This window comes from Oryza brachyantha, chromosome 7 (genome assembly GCF_000231095.2).
Source record: "Oryza brachyantha chromosome 7, ObraRS2, whole genome shotgun sequence".
Lineage (NCBI taxonomy): Eukaryota > Viridiplantae > Streptophyta > Magnoliopsida > Poales > Poaceae > Oryza > Oryza brachyantha.
This window is the reverse complement of record NC_023169.2, coordinates 14,708,080-14,722,913: the sequence shown is the minus strand read 5'-3', so window position 1 is coordinate 14,722,913 and position 14,834 is coordinate 14,708,080. Positions and strand designations below refer to the sequence as shown.

Here is a 14,834-nt window from a genome sequence, read left to right as displayed (position 1 = left end):
TCCAAAATGTGAGAGATCGGGAGATAAAAAGGGCGCAGGAGAGAGAAAGAGAGGGAGCGGGGGAGTGGTGGACCGGGACCAGGGTACGTGGGCTGGAGGGGGTGGTTTCTGGACGCAGCGGTGAGAGGGTGGCCTTTTTTACGTGAGCCGCCGCTCGCTGGACTCGGCTCACCGTGGGCCGGCGCGAAGGAACGGACATGGATGGTCGACCGAGGCGAGGCTCTGCCACATGAACTTCACGTTGGGAGTAACTGCGAATGGGAGACCCTCCCAACTGTAAGGCCCTTTTATTCGAAGAAATTTATACGAATTTTAGAGAATTTTATTTCTATAGAAATTTTTTTTATAAAGTCTTTTGAATCAAAGAAATGAAACCTATAAAATTTATTGAAATTCCTATGAAATGCCTCTTCCCATGCAAGTTTTGGAGGAAATTTAACAAGAGATAGAACCTTATGAAAAAAATCATTTGAGTCTTTATCTCTCCTTAAATTCCTGTATTTTTCTGTGATCCAATCAAACGGTCATTCCTGTGTTTTTTCTGTATTTTGCAATCTTCTGTTTTACAATTACACTCCTGTCAGAATCCTATGTTTTTTCTATTCCTCTGTTTTTTATTCCTTTGATTCAAAAGGGCCCTAAATGGGAACCGTTTTTGTCTGCTTAGTTTTGCAAGGACTAGGGAAGTTTAAACATGTTTGAAAAATATAAACCACACGTAGATTAGCTGAACTCTTCCACCAAACACAAATATAACATCTGTTGCGAAATATAATTTCTAGATTATTGAGTAGAATTTAGAAATTGAGATTGAGACGAAAAAAAATTATATGCCTATCAATTATCAATAAAGTACGGGTTGTTGGGGTTTAAAACAAGAAAAGGTGTCATTTGGTTTTATTTAAAGAAATGGTTGGGAATTTTCAATATTTATGAATTAAATTTTAGTGGTGACTTAATATAAAATTGATAGAAATTATAAACAATAAACTTTAGAAATAGAAATGATAAAAAAATATCAATTTTATATTATTTTAAAAAAACGGTGTCAATATAGTCAGAAATTTTCATACCACAAGAGTGGTCGGAGGTAATCTAAGAAGAAGTTTGAATGGAAGGTGATAGTACTTTTGAACGAAATTTAAATTCTCGAAATTTTTATAAACGATGGGATAGAAAACAATGGGGAGTCCCATTATCCCATATAATCAATTGACCAAGCTAGCTCTAAAGGGTGGGAACCCCGGAGAGTGTAGGGGAATAAATTTCATCTTTATATTGGCCTATTTGTCTAACAAAACACTATTTAAATTTGTATATCAAATAGGGGATAAAGGAATCTAACATGTTTCCTAACGTCCCTGTCCCTCACCTTTCAGTTTTTTTTTTTGAAAATATTTTTAATGAAAAATCACAAAGGTGAGTCCTTGCCAGAATAGCACACTGTCGAACTAGTGAGTTCAACATGCCCTATCACGTAGGATAGCACAGATGCTAAACCTATCGGACAGGGGGGTTTGATAGACCCTTGTCGCTCTCCTTGTTCGACAGACATGCCAAACTCTTCCCGATAGACAGAGTGCTATTGTCGCAATTACATGCAACAGAAACTTATTTTTGCAATTTTCATTAAAGTAATATTATTTTAAAATAAATATTTTTCAAACTCAATGAAATTGTCCACCGCTATCTCAAACTCCAATAAATTTGCTCCTCACCCTCTCAAACTCCAAATAAAATTGTTTACTACTTTTTCAAACTCCAATAAATTTGTTCCTTACCATTACCCTCTTAAGCTCTGATGCAATGAACGATTACACTAAAAATAAAGTCTTTATGCAACAAATATAGGTGATAAATATGAAGTTATTTTGGCACGAGGGAGTAGAAGGTAGAAGTTACCATGTAATTGGAGAGAAAGAAATGCATAGTCTAATAGTGGCGAAATTTGGATTATAATGGTATATATTGGTCGGTAAATATATCTATGTTTATGAAAGTTTAAAAACTAAACATTATATAAAATATAGTTGTATTTATCAAAATGAAATAAGACTTATATAAAATTAAATGTACCTATAAAATTTGTCTTTTGTGTAAAATTATACTGGAAACCCCATAAGTTAACTTTAGAAAAAACATACTTCTATATATAGTGTTTAATGTTGGTCATCTCCTTCACAGATAATGTGAATACAAGGCATGCTCATTGTATACTTCTTGCCTTGCTTCTTTTAGCTATTTTTTGAGTAATTTATAAGCTGGAGATGAAGGTATGTGACCGACGATCTGATCGGTCGAGTAAAATAAATAGTTGATAGAAATTCAAACGACAGAACTAGTTTATAGGTAAAATTTTGATGTTTGTATTATGAGCATTTTCAAAACAAAAGACCCAAAGGTAGATTACAACGAGAATTAAACGCCAAAATTAAGTATAATAAAGTTTCGAACCTTGAATTTTGCATGTCGCCGATAAATCAACAGGCTGATGACGAGAACTCAAGATCAATGAAAAATAATCTTAGTTAGAACTTTTATATATACACTTTCAGAAGTTTTAGGGTAAAATGAATTTAAAAAATATGGAAAAAAAGATAATTCTATAGGTCTATGGTTAACTATTATTTCAAGAGCAAATTTCGTAAAATGTTTGACCAACCCATCATAAAATTATATATTTAAGTTGTATTTAAAGTTATAAATTTAGCATATAATTTATCATAAAACTACATAAATTTAAGGCCAGTGTCACAAATACTACAAATGTAATACTTGAGTTATCATAAAACTATATATTCTAGAAGTTAAATATGTGCTTATGTGATACAATAGTTTAAATATGTAGTTTTAGATACTTTAGTATATACTCTTATTTTAATGTAGACGACCTATCCAGTCTCATCACTTTGTTAATATTAATATATAACCAAAACAGTCTTCAATGTTGATCATAATGATAGAGTGTGCATATGTGTTCACACGCATAAATATGCACTGTATGCATTTAAATTTTGTTTCGCGAGAAAAATCCCAATCCTAAACTTATACATTATCAGCCCCATCGATCGAACAAATACGAAAAATACGTCAATCAGCGTATTAGCCAGGAATAATAATTTGTACTTCAAACTTTTATATCTATGTTCAGCGATCTACAAGTCAATGCTAAAAAAAATAAAAAAAATCTTAATACAATTTCAAAATTAAAATTTATAATGTGTTTTATGCCAGCCAAATGACGATAAGAACGTATGGCCCAGGCCACAGGTAATGGGATCCTCTGCATTGAAAGAACAAAAATACAGTGATGCTATATTTGTAATTTGTATTTAAGTATACCCCTTAATGATCAAAACTAACATTACCGTTGTTATAATATTTTATGCCAACCCAGGCCAAGGAGACACGAGCAGTCCATGATGGCTGCCTACAGTACGTACGGACGCTGGACCCATCCAGATGAACCGGCCCTCTTACACCGGGCCCACCCTACCCCACCCCTCCCCGGCGACTGCGAGCGCGTCGGCCGGCCGGCCCCGTCGCAAAATATCTCCGTCCGCGACAGCCCACAGGTCACTCGCCAGTTTGTTTCTTCCTGCTTCTGTAGCTGCTCCCGTTCCACCAAGACCCGGTGCACGGGACGGGAAGGGGCGGCACTGTGTCAGGGCACGTGGGGGGCAGCCGCGCAAGTGAGCTGTCTCTCTCTCATGTCATGTGGCGCGTCGAGATGCCATTGCCACTGCCAGCCTGCCTGCCTGGCCACTGCAGTGCACTCTACTCCCCCCCCCCCCCGGGCCCAGGCCCCAGGGGGACCCTCCTCCCTCTCCGCGGGTTACGGTGAGTTCCATTATTTGATACCGGTTCACGACGAACCAAATTAAGGACCTGTTTAATTTAGATATACCCTGCATGTTATTTTACATGAGACTGATCTTTATATTTAAGTTTAATTATTCGTCCTATTTAAAACTATTATCTAAATATATAAAAGTATAAGTCATACTCTTACCTAGTTTTATTAACTAGCGTAAAAAAGGTAGCAGCATATTAATATATGATTAATTAATTATTAGTAATAAAAAAACTTCAAAAATAGATTGATATGATTAAATAGATTGATATGATTTTAGATGAACTCTCATATATAAAATTTTCAAAAAATACTGGTTAGCTGTTTGGCATGCGTGCATATGAAAAATGAGAAAATCTGAAAAAAAGAGAAAATCTAAGTTAGTTAACTCGGTTAAAGAATAGGGCATTAAAGTTCTCATAATAATAAATCAAATTATAATAAATAAATTAATAATTATATAGTTTTTTTAATCGTACGAATGATCAAACATAAACATAAAAATCAACTACGTCGAATAAGAACATGGACCGAACATATAAGCACGATGTATAAGATCTAAAGCTAAAAACGATATCATGGTGATATTTATTAACAAAAGTGATATTAACGCACATCCCCATATTTTCGCTTATAAGTCAAAATTTAAATTTTCAACCTTTAAATTTAGAATTGATTTTGAGTTTTTCTTGTTATAATTTATTTTTTAACCTTTAACTTTTAGATTGTTGGGAGCACATATATAAAAGTTTTATTTATAAATTATTTTTTATTTATAAATCAATCATTTAGCCTTTTCATAAAAAATCAAACGATTACCTCTCTATTCCTTACTCGTTAGGGACATTCCTATATGATATAGCAGATTTATTACTACCTACGAAGCCTCAGATCCTTAACTGACTAGTCATACCTAAAGACATGTCAAGTTGTTAAGTAGTTACAGTAGGTTTATCACTCTATTTAAGATATAACTATGGCTCTACCCTACAACTATTTGTACGTACCAACGAGAACTAAACGACCAAATGAGAACTAAACGACCGGCCTGGCCGTGCGTGCTACCATCTCGCACTCCCATGCACCGCAAAAAGTGCAAATCCTGCGTGCGACCGATGGAGCAATCGCGATCGCGCTGTTAGCACGATTCCGGTGACGACGCCGAGATAGGCTGATGATGAGGCGGCAGTTACAAAACATGAAAATTATAAATAATATATATATATATATACTCGTATCAAAATATAAAAAACAAGACAGTAAAATTAAAAAAATAAATTTTAGTAAAAAAATTAAATTTAACTTTAAATTTAACGTTAAAAATTTAAAAGATAAGCCGGATATATTCTCACAATCGGTACGGATGGCGAGCCACCACCCACCCCGCCGCCGGCGGGTCCCTGCTTCCGGAGCTCAGCCTGTTACCGGGCGCCACCCATCAATCATCGTCATCGTCACGCCAGAATTAATCATCGCCGCCCGGCGGCCGGTGGAGAGTCACCAGCACGTACAGCTGCCATCCAGCCGAGATCAAACTGCCGGGGAGAAAGAAAAAGAAAACGAAAAGGAAAACACCCTCATCGTTGTTGCATCAGGCGATGATCTCAGCAGAAAGAAAGGACGATTAGGACCGGTCTCGCTCATCGATCGATCCTACACGAACTAATTAAACGAATATGAATAAACACGTCGTTGAATGCATCGTGTGGTACACTTATGCTCCATACTAGCAAACATACTGATACCGCTCGTTTCGTCATACCACTTGTAGTAGTACAGTACTGTATACTGCTAGTATGGCTGCCTGTCGATCCACAAAATCTGAGGCTGCCGCGCTGGCAGTTGGAGTATTAAGTATGAATGATAAAATATTATTTGTTTTTGTTATTTAATGATATAAATGATGAAATTAGAAAGTAAAAATTAAAATATATTTTAGAAAGATTTGATTAAATTCTATGTAGAAACATTCCATAAAAATATAGTGCAATGAGATGGCTGCCTTCAGCTTGACTGCTTGAGGCAAGGGTGAGAGCTGAGAAACTTGAGCACAGCGTGGCCGATCTGTTCATGCGTGCAGTACAGCTGACAGTGAGGCTGCCTGCCACGAGTGACAGCGGCAGAAGAGGCTTCTTCTCCAAACCTCGATTATTCTCCTCCTAATCTCCTCCTGTAGTCCCACTCGCAGGCCAACCTACCGCTTTCACCTTTTTCCCAAAGGTTCTCTGAATGCAGTGATCAAATTATTCAGGCGGACTATATAGTAGAGTACTTAACGCTGGCTGCAAATTGACAGGGATGCAGTGGCTACAAACAAACAATCTGGTTATCGTCTGGTGGCCATGATTAGCTGAGCTAATCAAAGTAAAGCATGAGAGGGGGGCCTTGTTGATCTGGATGAGATGCGAGATTCCCTGGCTTTGTTTAAGCATGCGGGGGTGATTGTTTGTTTTTGCGGGACAAACAACATATTTATAAAAAAATAATTTATAAATAAAAATTCTATATATGTATTTTTAGTAATTTAAAAATTAATGCTGAAAAATAAACTTCGACGCAAAACTTCAAAAATCAAAATTAAGATGAAAAATTTAAATGTTAGCACATAGCTAAACGAATAAACGAAAATATAAAGGTGGATGTACATGTAGGGGCCACGCCGTCGTCGATCTTCAGTGTCCACTCGCATCTGGCTGGCAGGTTGTGATCTGGTCGGGTGGGTTTTTAGCCGGCTTTGCTCTTGTAGCTGTAGGCTGTAGCTCATACGGGGCATTTAATTTTGTCACTTTTAAAAATGACACATAATATATTTGTTATCCGCTATCTATGACATGTGATCTCTCATGTGCCTATGATATATGGGCCCAGTGATAAATATATTAATGTCATTTGTACGAGTGGCAAAAAGTTAATTATTCCAGCTCGCACAGTTGTGGTTGATGGATTTTACCGGTAGAGGGAGCTTGGCATCTTGCAGTTATGGGCAAATTATGGCCCATGCCGGTGTACCAGATGAGACACGTATTGGGGTTGCTTGGACTCTGGATTAGGGTTTCCAAAATCTCCAGAATAAATGTAAACAAATATTAAAATATAGTGAGTATATTTCTCAAAACTACATTATTTTGGATCAGATTATCGTAAAAATATGGAATTAAGGGTGTGTGTTGCAATACTATAGAGATAACACCATTTTTCTTTACAAAACTACATATTTATGCAATTGTATCCTAAAACTATATATAGCATTAATTTTATAACAAAAGTATATCTTTGATAATTAAGGCATAAAAATGATAACTGGAAAAATCTAAAACATATAGTTCTTCCATAGTTTAATCACTAAATACGTAGATTTGTATAATAGCACCTTAAATCTACCGTGTTCCGAGGAATTTGATGCTAAATGTGGGTTCGTGATATACAAACTTAACTATAGTTTTATGATAATATGTTCAAAGTACATATAGTTTTACAAATTTTAATGCAAAGTAATTTATTCTTTTTAATATATTTTATATGGTTTCTCACCGATTACCGCGTTTACTGCAAATCCTGGTCTGAACTCATGCACGTATGTACTCCATGGAACCAGGCTCGTTGATACAGGCCTTGTTTTGGGTTGGGCCTACCGTGTGGGCTGGGCCTCAAAGTTGGCTCGTCTATGAAAACCCAAAGAATCGAGTCCATAATTGTGTGGCTGGCCTCGTAATAGTATACCAAATGACTTTATTCAGCATTTCACCATTCGTATTATTTAATTTTTTTAAAAAAATTAGTTAAGCTATTCGTATTTTATCATCTAATAATAATAAAATTATTAATTATAAAAAAAATTTAATAAGACTACGAGAAAATCTTTTGGCGTCACACAGTCGGATCGTCGTCTGTTGATCTCCACGACAGCAATGGTGATGCGGAGTTTACTGGTCGTCGAGCAGAGGAGCGCAGAGGAGACAGACACCGACGAGTTCGTGCTCGTTCCCCCGATCACCCCGACGCCGCTACCCGGGACGACGAGATTGCACACGAGCCGCGCGTCCTCGCCGGCGGCTACAGCGAGACGTCCATCGATGTGAACTACTTCCCCGCCGCCGCCGCCGTCACAAGGCAGAGGAACGCCGCTCTTGATAGCGTTGAGGAAGTCGAGGTAGTTAGTCAGGAACGCCAGCTAGGGATCGGGCGACGCAGGATGACGACGACGAGACCAAACACCAAAACTCTTCCTTGTCCAAAGTACTTGCCAAAGTTTGAGGCTCAACCGGAGACGAAGCACATATTAAATTCTGGAGCAGATATGAAGATCGAAAATTTGTTCTACGTTTCCCTAAAATATATCGAGTGATTGCATAGCAAAATCGTAAATTATATCTGCTTGCATATGCTATATCCATCCCAAACTCTAGACTGATCGTTAAAAATAGAGTCTGGAGGCAGTACTTTGCAAGCAAATCAGCAATGAGTTCGATTAGTGATGGTTGAAACACTCCGATCCACTCGCAAACTCACACAGGTAGCCAGCATTATTTTTATAACCACTAATTCGATTAAAACATAAACACAATGAAGTTGCGACATAAAACTTTGGTCTTAAAGGCCATACCTTATCGGTCTCTAATTAGACTAATCTCAAAACACTAATGAGATGTAAAATAAGTTGCTTCTTAACCAAACACTAATGCAAAAAAATAATAACTTTGACAAGTTCTATCCATAGATATCCCATGAACAAAACGGAGCCTTACCCCATCCTCCAGCTTGAGATCATCCGACTTGCACGGCTACAACGTCGATCGTGTCCCCGTCTTCCAGCTCGAGATTGTCCGGAGTTCGCGAGCCGGAGACACGACGGCCGTCGAACAGGAGGATAAATCCGTGTTGGTATCTTCTCGGCGCCATTCTTGACCACAGATCCACCAAGCCCTGCAGTTTGTCAGTCCTTCGTATGGTGAACGTATGCGTGGCCCTCTCCACGCCTGCCAACGTGATGGTCACGAACGCGCTCCGCTTGCTCGCCGGAACAAGGCGGAGCTGGTCGCCGTCCTCCATCTCGTAGTCCGCGGGCGTCTTCTCGCCGTCGATCTGCTTGCCGCAGTACACGACGTCCCATTCGGCGCCGTGCTCCTCGTCGGTGGGCACCATGTCGAAGTAGAAATCGACCAGGCCTTGCAGAGCGTCGGTCCTGCGCATCGTGCGGGTGACGGCGCTGCTGCTGCCATGGTCGTCGACGTCGTTGGTGCCGGTGCGCTTCATGGTTAGGGTGACGAAGGCGCTCGGCTTGCTGATCGGAACGAAGGTGATCTCGTCGCCGTCCTCCATTTTGCAGCAATCCGGCGTCATCACGCAGTGGACCTCCCTGCCATGGTAGACGAAGAAGCCCTCCTTGGGCGCACCCGGGGGCAGCATCTCGTAGTGCAGCCCGAACAGGATGTTGAGGACGTTGAACCGATGCATGGTGCGCGTGACCCGGCGACCTTTGCCGTCCTTCACGGTGAGGGTGATGGGCACGGTGCTAACTCTGTCCGGGAAGAAGGCGACCTCGTCGCTGTCCTCCATGCCGTAGTCTGCCGGCGTCTTGTCGCCGGCCACCACCGTGCCGTAGTGCATGAAAACACCGCCGGCGTCGACGAAGGCCATGTCGCCCGGCAGCGCCATGGCGCGGTAGAAGCCGATCAGGTCGCGCAGCGCGTCGGTCCTGCGCATGGTGCGGGTGATCCTGACGCCTTCGCTGTCCTTCACCCTGAGGGTGATGAGCTTGCTCGGGCCCGGGTCGGCCTCCGGCGGCCACGGGCAGCTCGCCTCCGCTCCGGCGGTCGTCGCCATCGACATGCCTGATAATCGCTCTCTTGATCTCTTCCCCATCGGAGGAAGAGCGATCTGTGCGCGGTTGCTTGCCTTGGATTGGCGTTGAGTTTAGAGTAAATCTTGGAGCTTGGAATGGATAACAATCAATTCATCGTCCGGTATTATTTGCTTCCACAGATTACTGCTTGATTGGCGGAACGTGTGCCTGCTACCGCCATGCGCGCTTGCAACAGTTAACAACTGCATGCACTGCTCTGTATTATCCTTGATTTTCTCAGGTTTCAGTTACGACGATTGGAGCGATGCATCAGTGACATGGGAGCTATACGTTCAAATTTTCTTGTTTTAAAATTTGCACCACCCTCTTTTCACTTCTGCAAGCTAAATTTTAAACTTTCCTTCTTAAATTTAGAGTTAATTTTATAGTTTCTCATCGCACTTTATGTAGAGTTCTACTATTATTTATAAAGTTTCTTAAAGCCAAACGATCACATAAGGTTGGATTAAAGCGAAGCAAAAGGACAGACACAAACGCATGCATGCCGTGCGTGATGTGCTAAACAGCATGTCCGCCGGCGCCGCCGATCAGCTCGACGAAGAAGTCGACCTCGTCGCCGTCCTCCATCAGGAGCTCCGCCGGCGTCTGCCAGCCGCGCAGCCGGCGGCCGTCGTACAGGAACCGGCCGGTGCCGGTCGCGACCCACTCCTGCACGCGGTCGTAGTAGAAGTCCATCAGGCCCTGCAGCTGGTCGGTCCGACGCATGGTGCGGTACACCACGCGGCCGTCGGTGTCCTGCACCTTCAGCGTCACGAACTCCCCCGCCGCCGGCGTCTTGCCGTCGTCCGCCTTCTCCACCTTCACTGCCACCGTGCCGCCGGAGCGCCTCATCTCCGGCGAGCTAGCTAGTGGTAACACTGAGTAGTAGTACTTCTCTTGCCGCTGCTTTGCAGCTAGGTGTACCGTGTACGTGCTTATATATGATGCCATGCCAGCCATGGAATCTGTGAAATCTCAGCTCGGTGCTGAACCTTTCGGTTGCTGGAGTGATTGCGCGGGGATCGAAGGGGTGGGTTGCCTATGGCGTATGCATGGCAAGGTAATTGAATGGTCACATGCTGCAAATAAATAATGTTTTTTCCCAGCTAACAAATAGTAGTACCATAAGAGCAAGGTTAATAATATAGTCAACAAGTTGGCTATAAGATTTTCTATAGTCAGCTCTTAGTTCACTTATATACTAGTTAGCCTTTCATCATTAATGTAGGACTCACATGTCACTCTCATAGAGGTTCTTGGTTCTTATGCTCGAGCTCGCTATAAGCTTACAACCCGCCTACGCTCTCTCTCATCCCCTCTCTCCTCCACATAAGCATTTAGCGAGCTTAGAGCATTCCCAACAGCTCATCTAAATTTGGTCATCCATATCTTCATTTGAATGATCATCTAAAACACTTTCATCCTTCATATCTCTTTGTACTCTAGCAGATTATCTATATATGACATCCTCTATATATATATTTAGAGGATTGTGGAGAGAACATCTAAATATAGAGGTTATCTCTCCTAATATGGATGACATATAAAAATAGATGATTAGATAGATGTTCTGCTGGAGCTCAACTTATACTCTTCATCCTCTATTTCTAAGATCGATGATGAGATGGATGAGCTGTTGGGAATACTCTTATAGCCTGCTATTATACTTGCTCTAAGGACATGTTTGGTTCGTAGACTAGGTGGGATGGGTTGGCTCCATCCCTGTTTATCAGGATGTGTTGATTTTATTTTTCTATTTGGTTAGTGGGATGAGTAGAACCCTGTTTTTTGTTTGATGGAGGAATGAGATAGGGTGAAGTGAACACATCACCTGTTTGGTTGGAGGGATGGTTGGATGTGATTACCATAATGAGTTGGTGAGGTTACCTCTCACATCCAAAATGAAATATTCAATCCTAGGATTAATATATGAATAACCTAAAGTAATTACATGTATAGTTGTATATTTTAAATATTTTAAATAATTTTAATAAAATAACATGGACATTTCACAATAAATAAATGGAGTGGATATTTTACCATAACTATAATCACAAATTATACATGAAATCACATATGTAATTTCACACAAATAGAGACACACAAATCATGGAATCACCGGTTGTTTTGCATGGTATCATACATTGGTCTACATTGGTCTGAACCATGGTCTGCAGGAAACAATCATGGTCTGCAGCAAACAACAAACAAGTATATAATCATGGTCCGCAGCAAAAAGCAAACAGCCATCGCGGCCGCCCGCCGGCGCCGGCGCGCCGCCAGCCATCGTGCCTGCCCGCCCTCCCGCGCCCACGCGTTGCTTGGATCTGGCCGTCGCGCAGCCGTCCGACGCGCCGCCGGCCGTCGCACCCACCCTCCCACACCCTTGCGTCGCCTGGATCTGGCCGTGGTGCCCACTCTCCCGCGCCCTACCGCCGTTAGCCGTCCGGTTTCCCAAAGGTGCGAGGTGGGATGGATTCGTCCGGACATTTTGTTGGGATGGAATGGACTCGGATCTAGGAGAAATATTTTTTTTCTAGGTCCAACCTATCCCACCCACCCACCAATCAAACATGGTCAGGAATGGGTTGGCTTCATCCTGACCCACCCTAACCCTGGAACCAAAAACACCCTAAATTGGGCTGTTGGGATCCAGAGACTTTTTTTGTTCCTTGTCACATCGGATGTCTTGACTTAATTAGAATTATTAAATATAGACTGATAACAAAACTAATCGCATAAATAAAGACTATTTTATTAGACAAATTTTTAAGTCTAATTAATCCACGATTAGCAAATATTTACTCTAGCATCACATTCGCTAATCATGGACTAATTAGGCTCAATAGATTCGTCTCGCGAAATAGTCCAGAGTATGAGGTGGGTTTTATTAATAGTCTATATTTAATACTTCTAATTAGTGTCTAAACATTCGATGTGACATGGACTAAAAAAAGCTGAGCGGAAACAAATACCCCCTAAGAGCAAGTATATAGATAGCCAAATGGGTTGTTCTGCCCGACACGACCCACGCCAACCGGGCCCATGACAAAATTCGTTGGGGCGGCATGGCCTGATCAACACGTCGGGTCATGTCGTGCTGGCCCACGGGTGACATCGAGGACCTAGGCATGACCCAATATCACTTGGGCCGTTTTAGTCTAGCCTGAAGGCACGATGGCCCACTGTGCTTCTTCTGTAAATAAGTCTATATTTCATCCCTCACTTTTTTGGGCTGTTGAAATAAGTTTATTTCTCCTCCCTCTTCTTTGGGTCGTGTTGTTTATAGCTATAATAAATCTATTTTACATACTTTTCCTTTTAGGCTATGAATAAATTAAGTCTAGTTTTTTAGACCCCCAAAATTTTTTTATTGACCCGGGTCATGTCAGGTCGGCCCAGCATGCCAAGGATGTGGCCTAGACACGTAACCGTCGGGCCAGGCCGGCACGAGCCTGACACCGGTCATGCCGTGCTTGGGCTGGGTCATGACGTCGTGCCTTGGTCCGGGCCATCGGGCCTCGGGCCTTATAGCCAACTATAAGAGGAAGTCCAATATTATAGCCAGCTACTGCCTCTCAATCATATAGATAGCCAATACAGTAGTCAATTCATACAGTAGTTACCTATAAAACATATGCTATACTTTTAATACCTGGGCCCACCTGTCATACACACATTGTGTCTTGAAGTTTGTGCTACAGCTAGCTACAAATCTGTAGCTCGCTACTCTTCTCTTCACTCTCGTCTTCTTAAAATGTGTTTATAGTTGGCTTATAGTTTGCTATTGTATGTGCTCTAAATAATTAACTCTTCATTACTGGACCGGCGAGCCTGGGCTTGACTCGAATTGTACATTTTATAGAAGAGCAATTTTACTACCATTATAAAAATATACATTTAGGTACTTTATACGCTATTTTCTAGTGTAAAATTTGATAACCGAACATAGTTTCTTAAATATAGTAAAATTGTCTGAAATATTTATTTTATTAGGGCCTAGAATTCTCAGTACATCGCTAAGTAGATTTAGCCACAAACCATCTGTTTTGAAAGAATGGATGACGCAACAAGAAGGTGTCGATGCCATAGGTGACTACAAGCACATCGGCACAGTACATGCTCAAAACAACCTGCATGCTGTCGGTCATCCTAATAGCGTGGCAGATTCTTCAACCTTATTGGTCCATCACCTTGATTGTGATGAAGACCGGATTTACCACTAGCATCAACATAGGTAAGCAAACTAATACTGAATTGTGGCCTTGTCCTTCTTAACTTTCATAGGCAGCGTGCTCTGCTATAGTTGCCCTGTAAACAGGGATTATGGACATTTTTTCCATATAGTTTGACTTAATTTATTATTATGAACTTCAATACTACTAGACAAAACACGTTCACTTCTTAAAGCTAGATAGATGACCTTCCCCTCTAGCCCTGTCATACCTGAGTTTTTCCAAGCCTAGAATTAATTAAATAATGCATTAAAAATAATTGGTTAGTTAAAGTTCAGGAGAAAACCCAGTGTAATAAATTTAATTTAATTAAATGGAAGCTTTTTCGGAATGTTCTAGAATGCTACGAAAGCATTTTAAATTATTAACATGATTTATATCTAAATTTCAGAGAATAAAATTTGCTCTAATAAACTTAATAGATATCGGTAAAATTGGAGACAATTTCTTTTTTTTTCTCCTTCATTTTTCCTTCGTTTTTCCCTTTTTCCTTTCTCCCTTTTTCCTATTCTTTTTTTCTTCATTTTTTTTTCTCCTGGCCGAACCCAACTCCCTCTCCCCCACGTGCACGATCTCCCCCTTCCCCCATCATACTCCACCCCATCCCCCCACCACGGCCGTGAGCAGCCCCACCACCTTCTCTCTCACGGTAAAATTAATTCCTATCAATTAGAATTTTATTTCTTATCCCTTTGAAACTTTATCTATTCTCTTTTTATAGAAGATGGATAACTAGATTTATCTCTAGTTTTCTCCTATAAATACCCCCTAGAGCCTCACCTCTTTTCCCCGTCTCCCTCTCCCATGCTCCTCGAGCCGCCTCCTGTCGAGCAGCAAGCCGCTAGCAGCCCTACTGCATCCCTGTTTGCAGCAGTGCAGCCGTCTGTCGGTTTTTTCCACCAAA

The 14,834-nt window shown here is 41.1% G+C and overlaps 2 protein-coding genes across 2 annotated transcripts; both read right to left on the bottom strand.

Moving 5' to 3' along the window:
- Window positions 1-8,313: 8,313 nt before the first annotated feature.
- On the bottom strand, window positions 8,314-9,867 carry LOC121055020. The gene has a single exon (XM_040526366.1). The coding sequence runs from the start codon at window positions 9,713-9,715 to the stop codon at window positions 8,618-8,620; it is 1,098 nt and encodes a 365-aa protein (XP_040382300.1). The 5' UTR covers window positions 9,716-9,867; the 3' UTR covers window positions 8,314-8,617.
- Window positions 9,868-10,214: 347 nt separating this feature from the next.
- LOC102704542 (small ubiquitin-related modifier 1-like) lies at window positions 10,215-10,547 on the bottom strand. The gene has a single exon (XM_006658662.2). The coding sequence runs from the start codon at window positions 10,545-10,547 to the stop codon at window positions 10,215-10,217; it is 333 nt and encodes a 110-aa protein (XP_006658725.2).
- Window positions 10,548-14,834: the final 4,287 nt, after the last annotated feature.

What these genes read in the sequence shown, in the direction of transcription:
- LOC121055020 (XM_040526366.1), bottom strand. Translation starts at nt 9,715, where the DNA reads ATGGGGAAGAGATCAAGAGAGCGATTATCAGGCATGTCGATGGCGACG.
- LOC102704542 (XM_006658662.2), bottom strand. Translation starts at nt 10,547, where the DNA reads ATGAGGCGCTCCGGCGGCACGGTGGCAGTGAAGGTGGAGAAGGCGGAC.